The sequence below is a fragment of the Populus alba genome, chromosome 19, assembly GCF_005239225.2.
Source record: "Populus alba chromosome 19, ASM523922v2, whole genome shotgun sequence".
NCBI classification, from domain to species: domain Eukaryota; kingdom Viridiplantae; phylum Streptophyta; class Magnoliopsida; order Malpighiales; family Salicaceae; genus Populus; species Populus alba.
The window spans coordinates 5,593,223-5,618,440 of record NC_133302.1 but is presented as its reverse complement, the minus strand read 5'-3'; the positions used below and the strand labels follow the sequence as shown (position 1 = coordinate 5,618,440).

Here is a 25,218-nt window from a genome sequence, read left to right as displayed (position 1 = left end):
TTTACTCAAGGCATTAGATACATGCCAAGCTTGTCTCTCAGCTTCAGAAAAACCTCTAGTTTGAGAGGTTTAGTCATGATATCAGATACCTGCTCTTGTGTACTGCAGTGCACTAACTCCACCACCCCATCTCTTGTAAGATCACGTAAGAAATGAAACCTCACATCGATAAGTTTACTTCGCCCATGCAAAACTGGATTCCTTGAATGTTTAATGGCAGAGCTATTGTCACAATAGATAGTAATGCACATACTTTGAACGTGACAAAGTTTTTCAAGAATTCTTTGTAACCAGACCCCTTGACATGCACACGAAGCTGCTGCTATGAACTCTGCCTTTGTTGTAGATAAAGTCACCATCGACTACTTTCTTGAAGACCATGAAACAACTCCTGTTCCTAGCATAGACACATACCCAGATGTACTTTTTCGATCATCAACGTCTCCTACATAGTCACTATCTACAAAGGCTATTAAGCTTCCATCACCACCTTTTCTGTAACCAATTCCAAGCTCCATAGTGCCCTTTAAGTATTGTAGTATTCTCTTGCCAGCTTGCAAATGTATTTCGGTTGGTTTCTCCATGTATCTACTAATCAGTCCAACAACATACATGAGATCAGGTCTTGTGGCTGTCAAATACAACAAGCTTCCAACCAATTTCTTGTACTCTGTAGCATCCACGTTCACTGCACTACCTTCATGCTTTGACAACTTACATCCTGGAACAATTGGATTCTTCACAGGATTGCTCATTTTCATGCCAAACCTTTCAAGCACCTTTTTAGCATACTTATGTTGACATATGAAGATCCCATCTAAATTTTGTACCACCTCTACACCCAAAAAATACTTCATCTTACCAAGATCAGACATATCGAACTCCTTCTTCATTGACTCCTTGAAATTCCTGAACATCTCTTCATCATTTCCTGTAAAAATAAGATCATCTACATAGAGACTCACAATAAAAAACTTCCCTTTGTCACAGTACTTTATAAATAATATGTGCTCACATAAACATTTTTCAAACCCTTCTTTGGCAAAGTATGCCTCAATTTTGCTGTACCAGGCACGAGGAGCTTGCTTAAGCCCGTATAATGCCTTCTTTAGCCTATAAACCTTGTGCTCCTCTCCTGTCTTTTCATAACCTTGAGGTTGATTAATGAACACTGCCTCAGTTAATTCCCCATGCAAAAATACACTTTTTACGTCCAGCTGAAAAACACACTAGCTTTTGTGAGCTGCAAGAGCTAAAATTGTTCTAATTGTATCCCACCTAGCCACCGATGCAAAAAATTCATTGTAATCAATTCCCTGTCGTTGAGAGTATCCCTTTGCTACAAGTCGGGCTTTATGCTTGTCCACATCTCCTCTTTCATTAAACTTTGTCTTAAACACCCATTTCACTCCTATTCTTTTAGCTCCAGCCGGCAATTCAGTTAATTCCCATGTCTCATTTTTGTTAATAGCTCCTATCTCCATATTCATTGCCTCTCTCCATTTAATGCTCTTGTATGCTTTTTCAAATGTGTCTGGATCTTCAGCTGAAGTAAACATTACCAGACTGTGCCTCTTATCTTCATCAGATAAATTCTTACTGGTTATATAATCTTTCAGCCATGCTGGCTGCCTTCGACTCCTTCCTTGACTTGAACTCAGTGGTGTTTCCTCAGATAATTCAGTTGGTGTTGGTTGCCTTCGACTCCTTCCTTGATTGGAAATCAGTGGTGTTTCCTCAGATAACTCAGTTTGTGATAAGTTATCTGTGTCTTCATTTTATTCAGTCTGCTCATCTTCCAAACCTTCTTTGTCCTCATTAACAGCAGCATCTTCATTATCACCTTCACATTCTAACATATCATGTTTCATTTCTTCTGCACTTCTACCCCAATTCCATTTCTCATCCTCAACACACACTATATCTCTGCTGATCACTATCTTCTTTGAAATGGGATCATAAAGCCTGTATGCTTTTGATTCCTCACTTACACCCAAAAGAACACATTTGACACTCTTATTATCCAGCTTCTTTCTTTGACTGTCAGGCACATGAACATGAGCCACACATCCAAATACACGAAAATGATCAACACAAGGCTTTATTCCACTCCAGGCTTCTTCAGGAGTTTTATCTTTGACAGCTAAAGTGGGACTCCGATTCAGCATATAAACAGACCATTTTACAGCTTCTGGCCAGAATTATTTTGATACTTCTTTTCCCGATAGCATGTTGCGTACCATGTTCATTATGGTACTATTCTTTCTTTCGACAACTCCATTCTGCTGTGGGGTGTAAGCCGTGGTAAGTTGTCTGTTAACTCCATGTAGGCTGCAGAAGTTGTTGAATTCAAGTGAAGTAAACTCTCCACCTCTATCGGTTCTTAAGCAGTAAATATCATTCCCAATCTCCTTCTCCACAAATAACTTATACTTCTTAAACATGGCTAATGCTTCAGATTTTTCAGACATAAAATATGCCCAAGTCTTTCTACTATAATCATCAATAAAAGTGATTATATACCTTTTGCCACTGTTTGATTTCGGTAAGATAGGTCCACAAATATTTGCATGGACCAGTTGAAGCTGCTTAGATGCCCTCCTCAAGCTTTTCTTTGGTATTGCTTCTCGATGTTGCTTCCCAATCATATAGTCATCACACACTTTCGATGAAGCTTTGAGCATTGGCAAGCCTCTGACCATCTCCTTATAGTGCAAAGTTCTCAATCCCTTGAAATTTAAGTGTCCATACCGACAGTGCCACAATTGTGTGTTATCTTCAGATGTGATTTGAAGACAGGTTGAAGTTGGAGAGATTATAGAAGCAAGTACGACAAACATTCTGTTGGCTGACATCTGTGTTTGTATAATTAAGCCTCTTCTAGGATGATAAATATTACACATGCCATGCTGGATGAGAATAGATAAGTTCTTTTCTTGAAGCTGACCAATGCTTAAGAGATTATTTCTTAACTCAGGTATAAAATAGACTTCGGTTATCACCTAAGTTAATCCATTTATATGAAGCTTGGCATGTCCTTTTCCCATAGCCAACATTCTTGAATTATCTCCAAGCTTCACCGATTGCCTGAACGTTTCATCAAGATCAAAAAACCAATCCTTGATTCCACACATGTGGTTGCTGCAGCCTGAGTCAAGAAACCATACATTCTCTCTCGTTGATTGGTTTTCCTCCACATATGCCATAAGAAACATCTCTTCTTCTTCATCTAATTCAGCGTAATTTGCACCTTTCTCCCCACTAGGACATTCATATTGGAAATGTCCTAGTTTCTGGAAATTATAGCATTGAACCAAGGCTTTGTTGAAGGATTGCGTACCCATGCCCAGGCCTCTGCCTCTGAAATCTCCACGAGATCTTCTTCTCCCTTCAACTTTGTGTTTGTATCTTCCTCCACTCCTTTCTGAATTGGTGATGTTTAAAGCATGTTCTTCTTCCTTTTAGCCTTACATCCTCTGTTCATGAACTAACAAGCTACTTTGAAGCTCATCTATGGTCATGATAGAGAGGTCATTGGACTCTTCTATGGAACAAACGACATAATTGAACTTGAGAGTCATTGATCTTAAGATTTTTTCAATGATTATGGTTTGCTCCATCCTTTCTCCATGCGCCTTCATCTTGTTTGCAATAGTCAATGTCCTGGCAAAATACTCATCAATTTTTTCACCTTCCTTCATGCCAAGGATTTCGAACTCTCTCCTCAAAGCTTGTAGCTGAGTACGTTTAACCTTGGTAGAGCCTTGATACTTCAGTCGCATTGAATCCTAGATAGCCTTTGCAGTTTCCTTATTGAGTATGGTCTCAATAATAGTCCTATCTATAGCTTGGAATAGATAGTTCTTGACTTTCAAATCTTTTAATTTATGGTCATCAGTACTCTTTCGTTGTGCCTCTTTCAGTTGCAGGAATCCCATTCTCTATCAATTCCCAGTATTCCTTTGATCTAAGAAAGTTTTCCATGAGCATGGCCCAATGGTCATAATGACCATCGAATCTTGGTATTGCTGGCTGAACAAAGCTGCTGTTGTTCTCTGTTGCCATGAGTTTCTGATACTTCTTGCTGTTGCTAAGCTCTTACTCTTGCTTCTTCCTCAAGAAACTGCAGTTTCTTAAAATAACTCAATTAGGCCTCTATGATGAAGCTCTGATACCAAATGTTAGATCTCAGAATAAAGTTACAGGTTTTGATGACTGAAAAAGATAATATTATTGATTGCATAAGCAATGGCTTTATAGCCTGTTACAGGAAAAAGAAATATAACAGAAAAACCAACTCTACATATCCCACTCCTAAGAACGTGTAAGTGAATATAAGACTGAATCAAATAACAACAAATTGTCCTATAAACTAGGACATTATTAACAGAACAAATAACTAATTGAGAATTCTAAAACTTCAACATAAACTAGCCTAACAAATCATACCCAGAGAAGCAAAAGCTAGAAACAAGCTAGCTCAATTTTTTTTTTTTTTTATTAAATAGACTTATTAAATTTAGAATTATTTATGTCAATAAACATATTGCTTCTCTGGGTATGATTTGTTAGGCTAGTTTATAGGTCTTTTTGCGCTAGGGTTGGAGTCCTTTCTTCTAATTTATCTAAATATGGGCTTTAGAATCTTGTTTAATGAAATTAGCGTTCTTGATTTCTTGGGGTAGAAAGAACACAACTATTATTAAAATTAAAATTAAAAATAAATAAATATGCTCAGGCTTCTACCATGTATGAAGAGAGAAAAATAGTGTTTTTATCTCAGTTTTTTCTAAGCCTTAGATGCATTTTTTTTAATTTTAGTCGTTGATTGTTTTGTTTTCAATTTTATCATCATAGATTGTGCTGACTGCTATGGAGTTTTAACTCTGATGCAGCGACTTGCTGGGTTGAACTGAGTTCTGTATATCCCAACTAGCAGCGTGCAATAAATTGCATTTAGCTTTTTCACTAATGAGAAGCATGCCAAGATATATACAAAACTGGAACTCAGAGATTCTCTATAATTTCTAAGCCATATCCATGTCATAGAGGCAAATAAGCACTCACACTTTGCAGGATTATGCCATACAATAACCATATACGCCTTTTGTTTTAAAGAAGAATTTATGCTCAGAAGAACGTTGCTGACACCTCGAAACTAAGCGTGGGCAACGAAACTAGTTGTAAATCCAAAACGGATAGGACGCTTACTGCTCATGGAAATGCTAACTAGGAAAAGCAGTTTTTGAACCTTTATGGGAGCGATCAAACTTGTGTTTCTGCCTGATCTCTCAAGCTCAAGGTGTGAACTAAGTAGGTAATCATAAGTAAAATTTCTTTAGTTATATATAAAACGGTAGTTTCAGTACCCCTAAGCAAGATTTTTTTTTTTTTTTGTGCTAATGTTGTTCTTCGTTAAATTTTTAGGGAATGGAAGTTGGAGTGGATCAGCTAATGACGGTCAATAATTTGCTACAGCTCTTGAAGCTAAGCTTCAGGCTCTTACATTTTCAGGCCAGCTTTTTCCAAAGTATCAACAATGGGGTGGGTCCACACGTTAACTCAGACAGCAATTAGCTTCTGATTCTTTTGTTGAAGTTTTCAATTATATGCAGCGCTAGACAAAAGAAAAGAAAATTTGAGGTGTACAGTAACTTGCCATATCTTATAATATAATCTCTGGTAGGTGAAATTTTGTGGCTTCCTTCCTACCAACTTCCTTCTTGTCAAACAATTACAATAGTCTTTGCTACTGTAACATTCTCTTCCAAATCTCATCTCATTATACCATTGATTTCCCAATTTCCCACATCAAATTTCTTAAACCTTTCTGATGATCAGTGCTTCCTTTTCTGATTGAATCGAATCATCTGGAGCTCGACATCTTGCAACTTCCTTCTTATTTTTAAACCGTATATTCTTCTCTGTTCTTGTCTTTTTTTGCTGAATACTGCTTAAGCAAACCAGCACTTGAAGCACAATTGAATCCAGGTAAATTATTTATAATCCATCTTCTTCATTTTGTTTTTCACATGTAACTCTGGTTTGAATCTTTCAAGGAAAACACAAGTTGTAGAAATTATAATGAGAAACTTTGGAGATAGGATCATCAACAGTTTCCAAAAATAAATAATTTGATCTTTCTCAGTTGTAACAATCCATGCCTTGTGCAGTTCATACTAAATGGACCCCAAGTTAACCTTGAATTCATTGTTTTTTCTTATTAGTTTCTTCGCTGTTTGTAACTTATTATTTTAGTTTCAACCTTCCTTTTCCAATTAATGTACTTCCATTAATTTTTATTCAATATTATTACCCTTTTTATCTGTAGGACAAAATGGTTAGATCAGATGATCCGTTTTGGAAGGAAGTTGAAGATATGAATGATGGAAGCATGAAGTGTAAGTTTTGTGGGCATTTATTTGCCAATGGTACTTCCATTTCGAGGATCAAATGGCATTTTTCGGGAGAGAGAGGGCATGGTGTTGGCATTTGTGGTCAGGTGCCTAACGAAGTTCAAGAAGCAGCCTTTCTAGCTATGCGTGGTGGCTACAAAAGACATAAAGGCATAGCAAGTTCAAGCAATGTTAATGATTATGCCATTTCCACCTGTCCACAAGAACAAGACAATGCAGTACTTGTTAATTTGGCACAAGGTGTTGGGCGTGAGAGAATTCATTCGCGTTTAGAAGCGGCAAATGGTATGGAATACACTGGTGAAGGATCTTTTCAGCATGTTGACAGAAGTGTCTCTCCTTGGAGACTCAGAGTTGATGCTCATGAGAATAGAGGAGAAGCAACGCAAAGAACAGATTTAGTGGATCAATTTGCTGATGGTACTTGGGTTCAGATACACTCTGCCCTTTCAAAGGCGAAGCTGAATGAAATCTCTACCTATTTAATGCAGGAAGACGAGGATGTGGAGCGTCTGCATGATGCATTTGAAACTGTACCGAGAACAGAACAAGTGCAGCATCTGGAGAGAGGTGGCTCTTGTGAGAGGCCATCAATTAATCAAGCTAATGAGCCTCGAGGAGATTCATCCCAACCAACGGATCCATTGTGTCTTGATCATGGAAGATATTACGACCACCTATTTGCTCCATCAATAAACAATGATGTCATTATGAATGATGTGCAGAACATGGTTAGAGTGAGGACAGAACCAGTGGAGGAGGATATGGAGAATAGTGGAAGATTAGTGCAGGCTGGCGCAGGAGCTAGATCTTCTATAAGCCTTAAATACAACACAAGTGAGACTAGAGGAGTTCCATTACCTACTAGCTCTACAAAGCCAGTGGGTCAAGCATTTGAAGAGAATACAAAGGTGATATGGTCTCTGTTAATGGATGATGAAGTCTCAACCATTGGTATTTATGGAATGGGAGGAGTTGGTAAAACAACAATACTAAAACATGTTCATAATGAGCTTCTACAAAGACGAGATATTTGTGATCATGTTTGGTGGGTGATTGTATCTCAAGATTTCAGCATTAATAGATTGCAGAATCTTATTGCTAAACGTCTTCATCTAGACCTTTCAAGCGAAGATGATGATCTGCATAGAGCTGCTAAATTGTCAGAAAAACTAAGGAAGAAACGAAAATGGATTCTCATTTTAGATGATTTGTGGAACAATTTTGAGCTTGAGGAAGTGGGAATTCCTGTCCCGTTGAAAGGATGCAAGCTGATTATGACAACTCGATCAAAAATAGTTTGTCATCAGATGGCTTGCCACCCCAAAATAAAAGTGAAGCCACTTTTCGAGGGAGAAGCTTGGACTTTATTCATGAAGAAACTTGGACATGACATCACACTTTTACCAGAAGTGGAACGAATTGCAAAAGCTATTGCTAGAGAATGTGATGGTTTGCCGTTGGGAATTATTACAATGGCAGGAAGCTTGAGGGGAGTGGATGATCTACATGATTGGAGGAATACATTGAAGAAATTGAGAGAATCAGAATTTAGGGACATGGATGAGAAGGTATTCAAGTTATTGAGGTTTAGTTATGATCGGTTAGGTGATTTAGCACTACAACAATGTCTCTTATACTGTGCATTATTCCCTGAAGATGGTGAGATTCAAAGGGAGCAGTTGATAGGTTATTTGATCGATGAGGGAATAATTAAAGGAATGAGGAGCAGGGGAGATGCATTTGATGAGGGCCACACGATGCTTAATAAACTTGAAAATGTCTGCCTATTGGAAAATGCTAAAATGGATGGTGATGGTAGTAGACGTGTCAAGATGGATGGTGATGGTAGTAGACGTGTCAAGATGCATGACTTGATTAGGGATATGACCATCCATATACTACAAGACAACTATAAAGTCATGGTTAAAGCAGGTGCGCAATTAAAAGAGTTGCCAGATGCAGAGCAGTGGACGGAGAATCTGACAATGGTTTCACTAATGAGAAACATGATCGGAGAAATTCCTTGCAGCTATTCACCCAGGTGTCCCAATCTATCAACTCTATTGCTATGTAAAAATCGTTGGTTGCGATTTATTGCTGATTCATTTTTCAAGCAATTGCATGGGCTCAAGGTCCTCGATCTGTCTTGGACAGGTATTGAAAACTTGCCAGACTCTGTCTCTGATTTGGTGAGTCTTACAGCATTATTGCTCAATGATTGTAAGAAATTAAGACGTGTTCCATCATTAAAGAAGCTCAGGGCACTGAATAGGTTGGATCTCTCTTGCACTACACTTGAAAAGATGCCACAAGGAATGGAATGCCTAACCAACCTGAGGTATCTTAGAATGAATAGATGTGGTGAAAAGGAGTTTCCTAGTGGGATATTACTAAAACTCTCCCACCTGCAAGTCTTTGTACTAGAAGAGTTTACGAATGCTCCGATAACAGTTAAAGGAAATGCTCGGATGACAGTTAAAGGAAAGGAAGTAGGATCCTTGAGAAATTTGGAAACTTTGGAGTGCCATTTCGAAGGTTTTTCTGACTTCGTGGAGTCTCTCAGATCTCGGGATGGGATCCTATCATTAAGCACATGCAAGATTTTAGTAGGAGAGAGAAGATATGGATATGGCATCGGAAGTTTTCCAAGTAAAACAGTTGTGTTGGGTAATTTGAGTATCAACGAAGATAGAGATTTTCAGGTCAAGTTCTTAAATGGCATTCAAGAACTGATTTGTGAATGCATCGATGCAAGAAGTTTATGTGATGTTTTGTCATTAGAGAATGCAACTGAACTGGAGCGCATCAACATTCGGGAATGCTATAACATGGAGAGCTTGGTTTCATCTTCTTGGTTCTGCTCTGCTCCACCACGATTGCCATCATGTAACGGTACATTTTCTGGTCTTAAAGAGTTTTTTTGTTATAAGTGTAAAAGTATGAAGAAGCTGTTCCCGCTTGTGTTGCTGCCAAACCTCGTAAACCTGAGAAGGATTGAAGTGTGTTCCTGTTATGAAATGGAGGAGATAATAGGAACAACAGATGAAGAAAGCAGCAGCTCCAATTCCATCACGGAAGTCATTCTCCCAAAGTTAATAACTCTGGAATTGGTTTGCTTACCAGAACTGAAAAGCATTTGCAGTGCAAAACTGATTTGTAATTCTCTTAAAGATATTACTGTAACATCTTGTGAGAAGCTGAAGAGGATACCAATTTGTCTTCCGTTGCTTGAAAATGGCCAGCCATCTCCTCCCCCATCTCTTAAAAAAATCATAGCATGTCCAAGACAATGGTGGGAGTCAGTAGTGGAGTGGGAGCATCCTAATGCAAAGGATGTCCTTCGTCCCTTTTGTAAAGTAATATAATATAGTATGCTTACAATTACATAAATAACATTTTTCATTTTTTTATTTCATTAAAGACTACTGAATTGTTTTTTTTTTTTTTTTAACTCGATGGATAAACAATTATAATTTTAAGTTTGATTAATATTTTATTTTCATCCTATTGAGTTTCCCCAAGATGAAAATCCAAAACATAAAAAAAAAATACTATATTGATTTATCATTAAAGTAACCTAATATTATAAATAATTAGTGAAAGTATTCTTCTACACACATTTTTAAAATGTCCAAGAGAGAGTATGAATATGACAGTTTTGGTTTCTAAACCTGAAACTACCATATTCATAAACACATTTTTTAAATTCCAAATTTAATACTAAAACTAGAAAGTAGCATATGCGTGATTTTTTAAAATTCTATCCCTATAATTATTATCTTTTTTATTTTTAATTATAAATCTAAAATAAATTGTGTTTTACCTTTTGGTCACGAGTTTAAGATGAAAGCACATAAAAAAGGAACTGCTAAAGCAGTCGTGAAATTTCACTAATGAGGATTTCAAAAAAGGAACTGCTAAAGCCTAAATTTTAGGCAATTTGTTTTTGACACAACGGGGATCATGAGAGACGTGATGAAATATAATTTTAAAATTTAAAATATTTTTAAATAATTAAGATTAAATAATTTATTGGTTTAGATAAAAAGTTTAATTATTTGATAATCTTAAATTTTTAATACTAGGAAGCTCGCCACATATATGTCACAAGCAATTATTTGGTTGAATAATATATATATATATATATATATTAGTTGTTAAACCTGTCTAGTTTGATGATTTATTTTAAAGAACTCAAAATTTTAACCTTAATTTATATTGGATTTGTAATTGAATCATCTAATCAAACTAAACTACTTCATATCTAGCAATGTTAATAGAAATAAATGAAATAATATTATTTTAATAAAAATAATTAATCTGAATTATCTTAATAAGTAACTCGTAAGTTATTAAATATCTAATACTATATTAAAATAGTATCTTAAACCAAATAAATTAAGCAGACTTAAAAATGTTATAATGTTACTTCCTAATAATTTAGTAAGGATAGAATTTATATTCAAAAACAAACTTTATTAGAAGATTAAGTTATTTCAACAATCGGAGTCAATTGAGGATGAGGTCTGATGCACACACTGACTTTAATATTTTCATTTAAGGAAGTGCAGCGTGGTGTACCGAGGAAGCCCACCAGGCAAATAAATAATTTTTTTAAATTAAAATTTAATTTTTTTTAAAATTATTTTTTAGATATTTTTATATTGTTTTAATATGTTAATCTCAGAAATAAATTTTACTATATCCATGATTACTATTTGTATCATATTATATTTATAAATTAGAAATAGAAGTATATTTTTAAATAAAAAATACTTAAAAAACAATTATTATTATAATACCAAATTATTTATAACGGTCCCTGTATAAAACTATATTATAAACAAGAGTTTCCTCGTATTAATTAAAGCATTCTACATTTGACACAACTTTAAAACTATATTTCGATATGTTTTTTTAAAATTCGAATATTTGAGAATGTGATTGTTGTATTGGTATGCTTTCGTCTTTGCTATCAATCTCACACCTACTAGCATAGTCATAGTTGGTTTGTCTTTACAGTCGCAGTGATTTTTTTTTAAAATTTTTATTATTTTTTATTTTTTTTGAATTATTTGAATATGTTGATATTAAAAAAAATTAAAATAATATTTTAATATATTTTTAAATAAAAAATATTATCAGAAACAACTTCACACATGAAGAAATATGCTGTTCTTTCTCATATTCATGTGTTTACTGTTTACATGTTCATGGCAGCTCCTTCAAAGTTTGAACATTGGGGTGGGTCCACACGTTAACTCTTTTAATTATTATTTAGCTGACCTAACATTCTCTTCCACGTCACATCTCATCTCACAATAGAATTCCCTATTTTCCTTTCCACAGCCCATGATCAGTACGAACTAGTTTATGTTAACTGCAACTTTATTATTTTTCTAAGCCATATATTCTTCTCTGATCTGTGATTTCTCTTCCTTTTCTTTTGGCTGATCACTGCTCAAGCAAACCAGCTAGCACTTGAAGAACATCTTGAATCCAGGTAAATTATTTGTACTTCATCTTGTTGGTGTTTTTGTTTTTCTATATGTAACTATATATGGTTTGAATCTTTAAAGAAATCCATGATAAATAAATCGATCTTTTTCTCGGATTTTATAATCCATGCCCTGTGGTGTTCATACTAAATTATATAACCGTAAACCTTGAACTCATTGTTTTTATCTTTTCAAAATTCTTTGCTGTTTTTAACTTTGTTGTTATTCATTTTTAGGTTTCATACAAAAAATAAAAAAATAAAAAAATTCAGAAGGAATAAAAATAATAATAATAACAGGAGTGAGAAAAGGACGCTAGAACGTCCATAAATGCCTAGGAATTGGTTGAGGAGGTTCAAAAATACAAGAATTGAAATTTAATGTTATATTTTCTACTGATAAGAGCCCTATTGACAAAGAAAATTCAAGTTGAGAAAGAAAAGTCCAAAATAAAATGTTTATGGACTCAATTAAATTTTATCCAAGGTTTAATCGAATTTATGGAGGGTTTAATTGTAAGAAAATTGATTTTTTTAAGTCAATTTAGTTTTTTATTGAAAGTAATTAAAGTTATGAAGTCCAATTATAATTTTAAAGAGTTGATTTGGTCAAATCAGGGGTTTAATTGCGTAATTATTGAAGTTTGGTAGTCAATTAGGGATTTAAATAAAACAATCATAAACCAAGGACCAAACCGGAAACGACGCTGTAATCAAGGGATCCAATTACAATTCATCCGGGGGGCTTGATTACAAATTTGTCAAAACAACCAGGGACCGAATCCAAAATATTCATTTGAATTGTGAAACGGCGCCGTTTCCTTCGACACTGTTCATCACCCTCTTCAAAGCAGCCGTTTCAGCAAACAGGAACCGTTTTCAGCAACAAATGCCACAGATTATGGGAACGTTTCACAGCTATTATTTCTCTACCGTTACAACTGCAATAATGGTCCTGAACGTATGCAGTTTTGGCTATAAAAGGGGAGAACGAGAGAAGGAAAAGGAGGGAGGAGCCGGGAAGAAAGAAGATCAGAAAAGCAGAAGGAAATAATGTAAACAGAGGAAATCATTGAGATCAGAACCAGCGTTGCCATCGTCTTCTTCATTTCAGAAAATCAGAAACAAAGAAGAAGAAGAGTGCAGGAATGAAAACAGTAGCAGAAGGAAAGAAAAAAACGTCGCTCGATCACAGCACTGATCACCCTCAACTTCGTCTTCATTTTCAGGCAGCAGCTCCAGGGGACGTTTGAGAGAACCAGAGAGGGAGAGAAGAAAAACCAGAGGGGGGACAGAGGGAACGAGACAGCAAAGAACGACAGGGAAAAAAAGACAGCGAGAGAGGGGAAAGACAGGGGGGAGAACGGACAGAAGAGGAAGAAAGGAGAGAGGAGAGGTGTTGGTGGATCAGCCCTTCCACACTGTCATCTTCATCTGCAACCGCGAAGCCGCCACTGTGAACCAACGAGCGCAGCAGCACCACCACGAAGTCAGTGCAGAGAGGGGAGAACGTTGAAGGAGGGAGATAAAGACGACATAGAGAGGGAAAGAAAAAAGAACAAGGCAGAAACACAGCAAAAAAAAAAGAAAAAGAACGAGACAGTGGGGAGAACGAGAGAGGAGAAAGAAGAATAGGAAAGGAAAACAGGGAAACCAGTTGAACCAGAATTTACAAACGAAAAGAAGAAGATTGAGGTCGCTTGTTGTTGCCTTCGTTGCTTCCAGGTAAGCTTCTCCAATTTTTCAGACAATGCACAAACACCGTGCACTTGAAGATTAATTACACCATAGCAGGCGTGCGTGAATTGTTCACCCACGCTTGCGGGTAGAAACCAGTTGGGTTCAGCTCAGCTACATGAACCGAGCTGGGTCGAGCTAAAAAAAAATTAATTATAATAAAATAAAATAAAATAAATATTTTTAAAAATTAGTGATTTCTGAAAATTTTTTATTGTATTTTAATCAATATCGGTTTGTATTTTTATATTGTTAAGATACAAATTTGGTATTAAAATACCCGGTTTTCGACAAAAATATAAAAAATATATTTTTTGTTTTCATGCATACGGCCTAGTCTTTCAAAAAAAAAAATCATATCATATCATATTTTCATACAATAAAGATTCAAAAATTTGTATTAATATGCATTTTGGCTTTAATAACCAGTTTATTAAAGTCACGAGAACTAGGCCAATATTTCAAAAATTCCAAAAAACTTATTTTGTTTTCCTTTAATATCTAGGGTTATGATCTTATATGTAAGACGTATTCCGGATATTAAAATTTTTTTGTTGACGTTAAAACAATTAGGTCATACCCAATAAGATAAGGATCTCTTTACTAAAGATGATTTTTTTCTTAAACCATAGACGAACCAACAACTAAAAAACACGACAAGACCTTAAATTTTATCAAACAATTAAACAATGCAGCTTACCTTAGGTAGGACATATTTGGGGTGCTAAAACTTTTCTTTTACGCAACCAATCCCCGTACCTGATCTCTGAGACCAGTTAGGTTTTCTAGTTATCAAAATACTAGGTGGCGACTCCCATTCTATTTTTCCATTAATAAAAGACAAGAATTTCTTGTCTCCTCAAATTTGCCACATTAGATAACGATTTGAGAGTGAATGTTTTCGCAGCGATGCCGCACACATGCGACAAACTTTTTATTTTAGTTTCACCTTCTTCTTTTACAATTAGTGGGACTGCCATTAATTTTTATCCAATATTTTTCTGACATAATGATTCAATGAAATTGTTTTTTACTGATTCATGAATTAACTTGATCAGTATTAATTAATTACCTTTCATTAAACTTGTTTACAACAAGTGACAAATAATTTAGCATTAAAACAAATAATTAAATCATTAACAGCAACATTTATATTTCCTATTTTTCATCTGAATCTCTTTAACAAATAAATAAGTCATATATATATATATATATAGACACACACACACACATCTAATCTGTGCTTTCTGTTCTTTTTTAAACCTCAGATGGAAGGAGTCCCACCGTCTTGTAATGAGGATGATGTCAAACTTGACATCGAATCAGTTCGATTTTCAATCACAAGAAGATTCATTCAATATATCTGAGCTTCTCTTGTGCGTCATTCTTAAGCATATTTTATCAGAAGATGATTGCTTGCACTTTAGTTATTCTTCTGTTTATCCTCTATATTCCCAAAAAAATTAATGTCGTCACTGTCCATGGAAGCAGGCCACCACCGGAGGTTCCAGTCAACGAAAGCTCCATATCATGCAACGATCAAGGTGGACAGAACAATGTGATCAACGATAGTATTCAACAAACAACTCTGTTTCCACCTTCATTTCCTCAAACCATGGTGATTACTCATGCCTACTCCAATTTGCTACAATGTCCATTGAATTAGCAAGTGTTTGTATCACCCATTGGATCAAAAAGTTTTATGTTTTCGTGTATGAATTTATCTCGAGCATCTTCACAATGTTTATTGTTAAACAAACAGACAACAATGGGAGATTTACATGGAACATCATCATCATGGATCAACCAAAATGAACCAAATTGGCCTCAAACTCCATCAAGGTACATAATATTCATCATTATTTAACTTCTTCTTCTTGTTCAAATGTTCATTATTTAACATCATTATTTTAAAAATATATTGACATTCATCATGTTTGAATATAGGTAAGCTAAAATGATATAAAATGCTTAGTGGATTAATAGCTAGCGATTATGCATATGTTGCTAATTTAGGGACCAACAATGGACTATTTATCAGTTACCAATTATGAGCAATCAAGTGCCTGCGATGCTACCTGGACCTCAACCTCCAATGAATCAATGGTATTAACCTCGAATATACACTTTTTTAATCATGAAAACAATAAACTTGACCAAAATTGACGAGGTCGAGGATCTTCCAAGTCTTTTTAAGCTCTCTATCTCTCTTTTTTGTGAGAATAACAGTTCTTTGTTTAACTATTTGAATATTATTCAGGCATCAGAACTCCTTTATTCATCAACCTCAGCCGGGACATGGCTATATGATACCGAATGCAACCACTTCACAACATGGTGGCTTCAATCAATCTGGACCTTCTTTTCCTGCTCCCCAATATCCAATTTTTCATATTTAGTATTTGCTGTAAAAAAAAAAGAAATAGTTTTTCAATGAGGAAAGTAACATCATAGCTTGAACATGAACCCAGCTAGATAATCATAAGTTTGTAATGCTTCATAATGCTTGCGAATGATTTTGGATTCAGGATTCAATTTCTTAATCAAGGACAAGTCGATCAAGCTGCTGTAATTCCTAACATAGACAACGTGCAACAAGAGAATTTCGTGCCTAGGTACTGATTGACTTCCAGCTGTTGTGTTTTAATACCATTAACTTTTACTGCTTAAGAGAGACTACCAATTATGGAAAGGTTTTATAATATGATCACTTCATTCGTATATATATAGTTCACAGATGGATAACCTCCAAGTCCGAGGATTGCAAAATCAAACTGCTAGGCCAAATGCCTCAAATCCTGGCCTTGGCACTTCCCTGCAAAGTCAAAATAGGGGTTTATTCATCAACACCAGTTCAATATTTAATATTCTTGGACTTAATTTTTGCTTATTCATCAACACCAGTTCAATGCTTATTCTAAGGAATGCTCAATATTTTCTATCTATAATCTTATCCAAGGCCTTCGTGAAAGACACAACGGGGAGACTTTAATCGTCAAAAAGCTAAGTCTACGTATAATTTTCCACTGCAACTTGTTGGACAATTCTTGATTCCTTGCAGTCAATCTGGGAAGCCTTTCGGCTGTCTTTTACACGTTAAAATTTAATGGGAGGATATTCTCGTAGAGACTGGAAATGCCTTGGCACGGATTTGGACTCACACGAATCACTAGCACAAGTACATTTCATGGCCTAGCTAAAAATTGTCATCAAAGTCACTATTATCTCGAGAAGTAGTAGAATTTCCTGGGCTTCACGCTGCTACCTTTTGATTTGGCAAAATTTTGTTCAATTTAATTCATTAAAAATAATTGAAACTTCCAAGATCAAATATGATATTGAAACAGAAAGCAGCCTAGGTGTGTTTTTTTAAAATTTTGATCCCTGAAGTTTTTGCATTTTGCATTTTGCATTTTGATTTTGATTTTTAATATTAATCCAAAATTTTATTTTATTTACTTTTTAATTCATAGATATGAGATAAAAAAATCACCCAAAAACTTAGAAAAAAATAGAAAGTTATTGGTTGATAATTTCTCAGACAACAATAAAATAAAATCTTTGTATTAATGGAGAATTAGTGTGCAAATTGGAAAGAAAATCATAAGGGTATGTTTGAGATTATAGGAGTGATTGCAATTCAAAGTATTTTTCATTTAAAAATATATTAAAATAATATTTTTTATTTTTTAAAAATTATTTATGATATCAACACATTAAAACAATCTGAAAATAAAAAAATAATAATTTATTTTCTAAAAAACACAATTTAAGTAGCATGGTTTGCACTGTATATATTTTTCAAAATGTAAGAATTTGATATGGGTCAGATTTTAAGTCTAGATTTTGATTTATTATATATTTTTTTAAATTGATTTTTTTTAATTTTTTCCATTAATATTTTTCCTTACGGGTAAATAAAAAAACATATTTCGTTGTTCTTTTTAGAAGATATTTGGAATCATTTGCTGGATCTATTTTCTGTTTTTATTTTCAAATTTTGAAATGACTCCTCAGGAAACAATTCCAACCAATTATTTTCCATGGAATTTGGAGGATGTATAATTCCAAGTGGGCATGCTGCATTTCTTAGCCAGGTGGAGCAAGAATTGAGGTAGCTTGTTTCTGGCTTTTGTTTCTCAGGGTATGATTTGTTGGGCTAGTTTATAGGCCTTTTGCACTATATAGGGTTTTTGTCCTTTCTGCTAATTTATCTAAATATAGGCTTTAGAATCTTGTTTAATAAATAAATAGATAAATATGACCAGACTTTTAGCATGTACCAATAGAGAAACACGGCGTCTCTCTGTTTTTTTTTTTAAGCATTTTTATTTTTATTTTTATCATAATAATTTATTTCAATAAGCTTAGTATGCTTATTATGAATCTCTCACAGTTTAAGGCTTTCTTTATTTTTTGAAAAGTGATTTCTAAAAAATTATTTTTTAAATTTTCTTGTATTTATTTGTTATTAGAAAAATTGGTTAATGAAAAACATTTTCCAGTAAAAAAAAAATTAGCTTAGTTTCCAAGAAAGTGTTTTTCTAAAAAATTTAGACAGAAAATACTTTTCAGAAGTTGTGAAAAATTTAGAAATATTATATTATTTGTTGATTATATTAAATTTTGTCCTTAAATTTTTGATTGCTATATATATTTTGTTTTGAATATTTATTTTTCAATTTCATCTCTTAAAATTTAATTTTTATATTAACTTTGATCTTTATTTTTATAATTGTTATTTGCTTTTTGATAAGAATTATTCTTTGTTCTGCAAATAAAGTTCCTATTTACTAGGAAGACTTTTTCTTATTTCCATTGTACACGTTACCACTTCTGTTAGCATAGATAGTGGGCTGAATTTGTGGTCTTTCTGTTATCTTTGTAAGGCTATTTAATAGCTAACATTTCTATTCAATAATTATCCATTCCAGTTTTGCTTGGCATATTGCAATAGTTGCCGTGTAGTTAACAAACTGGTATCAGAGCCCCCACTGGGAACTGAAAATAAAGCAGCAGCTTTTGTGAGAGTTTTTATACAGAGAGAGGTGAAGAGAGCAATGTCTTCTGAAGGGCATTTTGTGCAACCAGCTATTCCACGTTTTGATGGTCACTATGACCATTGGAGCATGCTCATGGAAAATTTTCTTCGCAGCAAGGAATATTGGTGCTTAATTGAAACTGGTTTTGAAGAACCAGCACTTGGGGAACAACCACTGTCAGAAGGAAGACAGAAAGAGCTTGATGCATGGAAGCTAAAGGATCTTAAAGCCAAGAACTATCTTTTCCAAGCAATTGACAGAAGTATTCTGGAGACAATCTTGGAAAAGGATACGTCTAAGAAGATCTGGGAGTCAATGAAGACCAAATATGAGGGAAATGCTCGAGTCAAAACGATCAAACACTTCAAGCCCTGCGAAGGGATTTTGAAAATACTGGAGATGAAGACTGGTGAAACAATTACTGCTTATTTTGCTAGAGTAATGACGGTAGCAAATAAGATGAGGGTGTATGGAGAAGCCATGACTGATGTCACAATCTGTGAAAAAATTCTTCGATCTCTCACAGACAAATTTAATTACATAGTTTGTTCGATTGAGGAATCCAGGAATTTGGATACAATTACTATTGATGAGTTGCAGAGTTCTCTTACTATACACGAGCAAAAATTCCACAAAAGCAGTGGTTTGGAGCAGGCTTTGAAGGTGACAGCAGACAATACCTGGAGCAGCAGTGGACGTGGAAGGGGACATTACAGAGGACGAGGGCGTGGACGAGGAGGTTCAGCCTTCAATAGAGCTACTGTGGAATGTTACAAGTGTCATAATCTTGGACATTTTCAATATGAATGTCCAAGATGGAATAAAGAAGCAAATTATGTGGAAGCAAGTGCAGAAACCGATATGCTTTTGATGGCATACACAGAGACGCATGAAGCCGATCAGGTTGAGGACATGTTATTGATAACTTACACTGAGTTATCCGAAGCAGAACAGGTTCAAGTTGATGATATGCTATTGATGGCATACACTGAGTCAGCTGAAACTGAACAAATTGAAGCCTGGTTTCTTGACTCCGGGTGTTCAAATCACATGTGTGGCAGCAGAGGTATGTTCATAAATCTTGATGAGAGTTTTGTTCATTCAGTAAAATTGGGCAACAATAGCAAAATGAATGTGATTGGGAAGGGCAGTATTAAGTTATTTCTGAATGGAATTACTCATGTTGTGAATGAGGTATATTATGTCCCAGAACTCAAAAACAATCTTTTGAGCATTGGCCAATTACAAGAGAAGGGTTTGGCTATTTTAATTCAACATGGTTTTTGCAAATTATATCACCCTCTAAAGGGTCTGATTATTCAGACCAAAATGAGTATAAACCGAATGTTTATACTGCTGTCTCATACACCAGCTGCTGCTAAAGTGTCATCAGAATGGTGCTCTTATACAAGCACAAATGATCTGTTTTTTTTGTGGCACCGAAGATACGGTCACCTTAGTTATTCAGGCTTGAAAGTTTTGCAACAAAAGGGGATGGTTCGTGGTCTTCCTAGGCTTCAAGAATCACATACTGTCTGTATAAATTGTATCAATGGGAAGCAACAGCGTGGTGATATGCAGACAAGGACAACGTGGAGAGCAAATCAGCCTTTGGAGCTCATTCATGCAGATATATGTGGCCCAATATCTCCTACTTCAAATGGTGGAAAAAGGTATACCTTGTGTTTTATTGATGATTTTAGCCGTAAATCATGGGTATACCTGTTGACAGCAAAGAGTGAAGCACTGTGTTGTTTCAAATTGTTTACAACAATGGTGGAAAAGGAGAGAGGTTTGAGCATCAAATGCTTACGCACTGACAGGGGAGGGGAGTTTACTTCCATTGATTTCACAGATTACTGCAACAAAATGGGCATCAAAAGGCAGCTCACAAATGCTTACACGCCACAACAAAACGGGGTGGCTGAAAGGAAAAATCGTACGGTGATGAATATGGTTAGATCGATGCTATCTGATAAAAAGCTTCCAAAAACATTCTGGCCTGAAGCTGTGAAATGGACTTTTTATGTCTTGAATCGTTGTCCTACTTTGGCAGTGAAGAATATCACACCACAAGAGGCGTGGAGTGGTGTGAAGCCTTCTGTTGAGCATTTCAGGGTATTCGGCTGCCTAGCTCATGTGCATGTCCCTGCTGCTAAAAGAGGTAAATTAGATGACAGAAGTTTTCCATGTGTTTTGTTAGGGGTGAGTGAAGAATCAAAGGGTTATCGTTTATTTGATCCATTAGCAAAAAAAATTGTTGTTAGTAGAGATGTTATTTTTGAGGAGGATGAACAATGGAATTGGGATGTATGTTATGAGAGCCAAATCTTGTTAGATTTAGACTGGGGAGAAAATAACAGTGATGAAGTAGAGAGGGTGAGTGCAGACACTGAAATTCATGGGGAAAGCAACATAAGGGTGAGTGAAAATAATGGGGATCGAGTGCATGAAAATAGTGAGAATCATGGGGACAGTGATGAAATGGTGAGTGAAAATGATGCAAGGGTGAGTGATGCAAGGGAAATTGATACACGGGTGAATGAACTTCAGGGAAGGGCACGGGTGAGTGAAATTGAGGGAGAAGAGGGTGAAAGCAGTAACATGTTTAATGATGATACAGAGAGATTACGTAATCAAAGAACACGACGTCCTCCCTCTTACCTGCATGATTATGTCCTCTTGGCCGATGAGGACATAGAAGACGAAGCACATATTGTTCAGAATATGTCAACAGGGGATCCTCTTTATTTTGAAGATGCAGTAACGGATGCAAAGTGGAGACAAGCTATGGACATTGAGATCAGCTCAATTAAAAAAAATAACACATGGTCCTTGCGTGAATTGCCCACCGGAGCAAAGAAAATTGGTGTCAAATGGGTATACAAGACCAAATACAATGAACATGGCGAAATCGACAAGCACAAAGCACGGCTTGTAGCTAAAGGCTATTCACAAAAACATGGAATAGACTACACGGAGGTTTTTGCACCAGTAGCAAGAATGGACACTGTGAGAATGATCATTGCCCTGGCAGCACAAAAGGGATGGAAGATTTTTCAGCTAGATGTCAAGTCAGCTTTTCTTTATGGAGAACTAAGCGAAGAAGTTTATATTGAGCAACCAAGGGGTTACGAGATAGAAGGAAAGGAACACTTGGTCTACAAATTACACAAAGCACTGTATGGATTAAAACAGGCTCCACGAGCATGGTTTAGTCGAATTGAGGGACACTTTATCAAGGAGGGATTTCAGAAGTGTGATAGTGAGCAAACACTTTTCACAAAGAAGAATGCAGCAGGAAAAATCATCATTGTAAGTATTTATGTTGATGATTTGATTTTTACTGGTGATGATAAAAATATGATGTGCGATTTCAAAAATTCAATGATGAGAGAGTTTGATATGACTGATTTAGGGAGCATGAGATTTTTTCTTGGCATAGAAGTGCTTCAACAAGCGGATGGTATTTTTATATATCAAAGAAATTATGCTCTTGAAATCTTAAAGAGATTTGGAATGCTTGAAAGTAATGAAGTGAGCAGTCCAATTATCCCAGTTTTTAAGATCAATAAAGATGAAAATGGTACTACTATAGATGAGACATATTTTAAACAAATTGTGGGAAGTTTGATGTATCTCACTGCCACAAGACCGGATATGATGTTTGCCACAAGTCTTATAAGCAGATTCATGTCAAGACCAACTGAGTTGCATTTACAGGCTGCAAAGCGAGTTCTTCGGTACTTAAAAGGAACGGTAAATTATGGTATTTACTACAGAAAAGTTGGAGATGATGGACTTCTTGCTTTCACTGATAGTGATTATGCAGGAGATATGGAAGATCGAAAGAGCACAAGTGGTTATGTGTTTTTTATTAAGTTCAGGTGCTGTAACGTGGAGTTCAAAGAAACAGCCTATTGTCACATTGTCCACTACAGAAGCAGAATTTATAGCAGCTGCAGTTTGTGCGTGTCAAGCCATATGGATGAAAAAGAGTACTGAAGGAGTTTGAATACAATAATGAGACTTGTACTTTGATCAGATGTGATAACAGTTCAACCATCAAGTTGTCCAAGAATCCTGTGATGCATGGTCGAAGTAAACATATCGATGTGAGGTATCATTTTCTACGAAATCTCACGAAGGAAGGTTCGATTGCTTTAATTCATTGTGGGAGCAAGGATCAGGTAGCAGATATAATGACCAAACCATTAAAGGTCGATGTTTTTCAAAGACTTCGAAGGATGATGGGTGTCTGCGATGCTGATAGTATAAACTAACTGTTGAATGACAGTAAGTTTAAGGGAGGGATTTGATAAGAATTATTCTTTGTTCTGCAAATAAAGTTCCTATTTACTAGGAAGACTTTTTCTTATTTCCATTGTACACGTTACCACTTCTGTTAGCATAGATAGTGGGCTGAATTTGTGGTCTTTCTGTTATCTTTGTAAGGCTATTTAATAGCTAACATTTCTATTCAATAATTATCCATTCCAGTTTTGCTTGGCATATTGCAATAGTTGCCGTGTAGTTAACACTTTTTCCTTATCATTTTTTTATTGAAATTTTTTATCTATCAAATTGTTATTTGCTTTTATTCATCAACACCAGTTCAATGCTTATTCTAAGGAATGCTCAATATTTTCTATCTATAATCTCATCCAAGGCCTTCGTGAAAGATACAACGGGGAGACTTTAACCATCAAAAAGCTAAGTCTACGTTTAATTTTCCACTGCAATATAAACCAGCAACTTATTGGACAAACAAACAAAATCACGTAAATTTCTCTCTTGGCCACTCGATTCTTGGACTTCTGGCTTATTCATCAACACCAGTTGTTCAATGGTCCCATTAATTCAATAACCACTGAAATTTCCAAGGAATGCTCAATATTTTCTCTCTATAATCTCATCCAAAGCCTTCGTGAAAGACACAACGGGGAGACTTTAATCGTCGAAAAGCTAAGTCTACGTATAATTTTCCACTGCAACTTGTTGGACATTTCTTGATTCCTTGAAGTCAATCTGGGAAGCCTTTCGGCTGTCTTTTACACGTTAAAAATTTAATGGGAGGATATTCTCGTAGAGATTGGAAATGTCTTGGCACGGATTTGGACTAACACGACTCACTAGCACATGTATATTTCATGGCCTAGCTAAAACTTGTCATCAAAGTCACTATTATCTCGAGAAGTAGTAGAATTTCCTAGGCTTCACGCTGCTACCTTTTGATTTGGCAAAATTTTGTTCAATTTAATTCATTAAAAATACTTGAAACTTCAAAGATCAAATATGATATTGAAACCAGAAAGTAGCCTAGGTATGTTTTTTAAAATTTTTATCCCTAAAGTGTTTGCATTTTGTATTTTGATTTTTTGTTTTAGTTTTGATCTAAAATTTTATTTTATTTACTTTTTAGTTAATGACTCGGAAAAAAATAGAAAGTTATTCATAGATAATTTCTAACAACAAAGAAAAATAAGATCTTTATATTAATGAAAAAACTGGTGTGTGCAGATTGGATAGCAAATCATAAGTGGATAGCAAATTCTTATGATAGCAAATCATAAAGGTATATTTGAGATTGTAGTAATGGTTGTGATTCAAAATGTATTTTATTTATAAATGCATCAAAATAATATATATTTTTTAATTATTTTTTATATCAACATATCAATATTGTTGCTACCCAATTTTTGACCCATGTTTTGATAAATTTTCAGAAAAATTCAAAAAATAGAGAAAAACAACGAAAATCCAAAAAATATGTTTTTTTAATATATTTTCGTCATTTTAACATTTTCAACGTCGTCTAAAAAAACATTTAAATTTTTAAGGGTATTTCGAACGCGTTCGACTTTTTACGCGTCATTTTTAAAATCATTGATTTTCCTCATCGAATCGTCGTTGATATTGCTCGTTTTCAAAAAATACAAAAAAATTAAGAAAAATTAAATTTTATAAAAAGAAAGAAGTTAAGGGACCAAGTTTGGAAACCTAGCAACATTTTAACTTGTAAATACTAGTCTTCAACACACATAAAAAGGGAGGGGGTAATTTAAAAAAAAAAAAAACACAAAAAGAAAACCTAAACCTAAACCAAGCTAACCAAACAGTCACCCTCCCCAATTTGGATTTTTGGAAACACAGTCGTCGCGCCCCCTGATCAAAAAGAAAAAAACCCAACTCCCAGCCAATAAAAAGCCAATCGGCGGTCCTCTGCCACTCTCGACCACCTCCTCCCCTTGGCCATTTCGTTTTCCCTCTCCCGTCGCTTACCCAAAACCAAATCCGGTTCTCCTTCTCATAGCCGGCCACTCATTTTTTCCCTTTGGCCTTGCCAAAGAAAACCAGAGCCCCCATCTCCTTCCTCCTCTCGAGAAACAAACAAACCAAACAGCCGCCCCACCCTGATTTTGATTTTCTTCTCCAGTCGATCGATCGGCAGCCATCATAGGCCGCTACCACCGACAAGGGTGAAGACCGTCCAGCAGCACGCCCACAAAGCCATCAGCACCAT

The 25,218-nt window shown here is 35.3% G+C and overlaps 2 protein-coding genes and 2 long non-coding RNA genes across 4 annotated transcripts; 3 read left to right on the top strand and 1 right to left on the bottom strand.

Moving 5' to 3' along the window:
• Positions 1–3,002: 3,002 nt before the first annotated feature.
• LOC140955028 (uncharacterized) lies at positions 3,003–3,782 on the bottom strand. Its single transcript, XM_073406553.1, has 3 exons — positions 3,558–3,782; positions 3,341–3,424; positions 3,003–3,293 (listed from the first exon to the last, which is right to left on the bottom strand). Exons 1-3 carry the CDS (start codon positions 3,780–3,782, stop codon positions 3,003–3,005), a joined length of 600 nt encoding a protein of 199 aa, XP_073262654.1.
• Positions 3,783–5,637: 1,855 nt separating this feature from the next.
• On the top strand, positions 5,638–9,812 carry LOC118031169 (probable disease resistance protein At4g27220). The gene is made up of 2 exons (XM_035035502.2): positions 5,638–5,991; positions 6,332–9,812. The coding sequence occupies exon 2, from the start codon at positions 6,338–6,340 to the stop codon at positions 9,782–9,784; it is 3,447 nt and encodes a 1,148-aa protein (XP_034891393.1). The 5' UTR covers positions 5,638–5,991; positions 6,332–6,337; the 3' UTR covers positions 9,785–9,812.
• Positions 9,813–11,750: 1,938 nt separating this feature from the next.
• On the top strand, positions 11,751–13,491 carry LOC118031170 (uncharacterized). The gene is made up of 2 exons (XR_004684475.2): positions 11,751–11,922; positions 12,886–13,491. It is a non-coding gene; the product is annotated as an uncharacterized lncRNA (long non-coding RNA).
• A 1,674-nt stretch (positions 13,492–15,165) lies between these two features.
• On the top strand, positions 15,166–16,230 carry LOC140955093 (uncharacterized). Its single transcript, XR_012168783.1, has 3 exons — positions 15,166–15,271; positions 15,416–15,495; positions 15,670–16,230. It is a non-coding gene; the product is annotated as an uncharacterized lncRNA (long non-coding RNA).
• Positions 16,231–25,218: the final 8,988 nt, after the last annotated feature.

Bases quoted from the DNA above. Each gene is read 5' to 3' on its own strand.
- LOC118031169 (XM_035035502.2), top strand. From the start codon at position 6,338: ATGGTTAGATCAGATGATCCGTTTTGGAAGGAAGTTGAAGATATGAAT.
- LOC140955028 (XM_073406553.1), bottom strand. From the start codon at position 3,782: ATGCGACTGAAGTATCAAGGCTCTACCAAGGTTAAACGTACTCAGCTA. The intron at 3,425-3,557 runs GTTTGTTCCATA...TCACCAATTCAG, and splicing joins CTCTCAAGTTCAATTATGTC to AAAGGAGTGGAGGAAGATAC. The intron at 3,294-3,340 runs GTACGCAATCCT...TATAATTTCCAG, and splicing joins AGGCAGAGGCCTGGGCATGG to AAACTAGGACATTTCCAATA.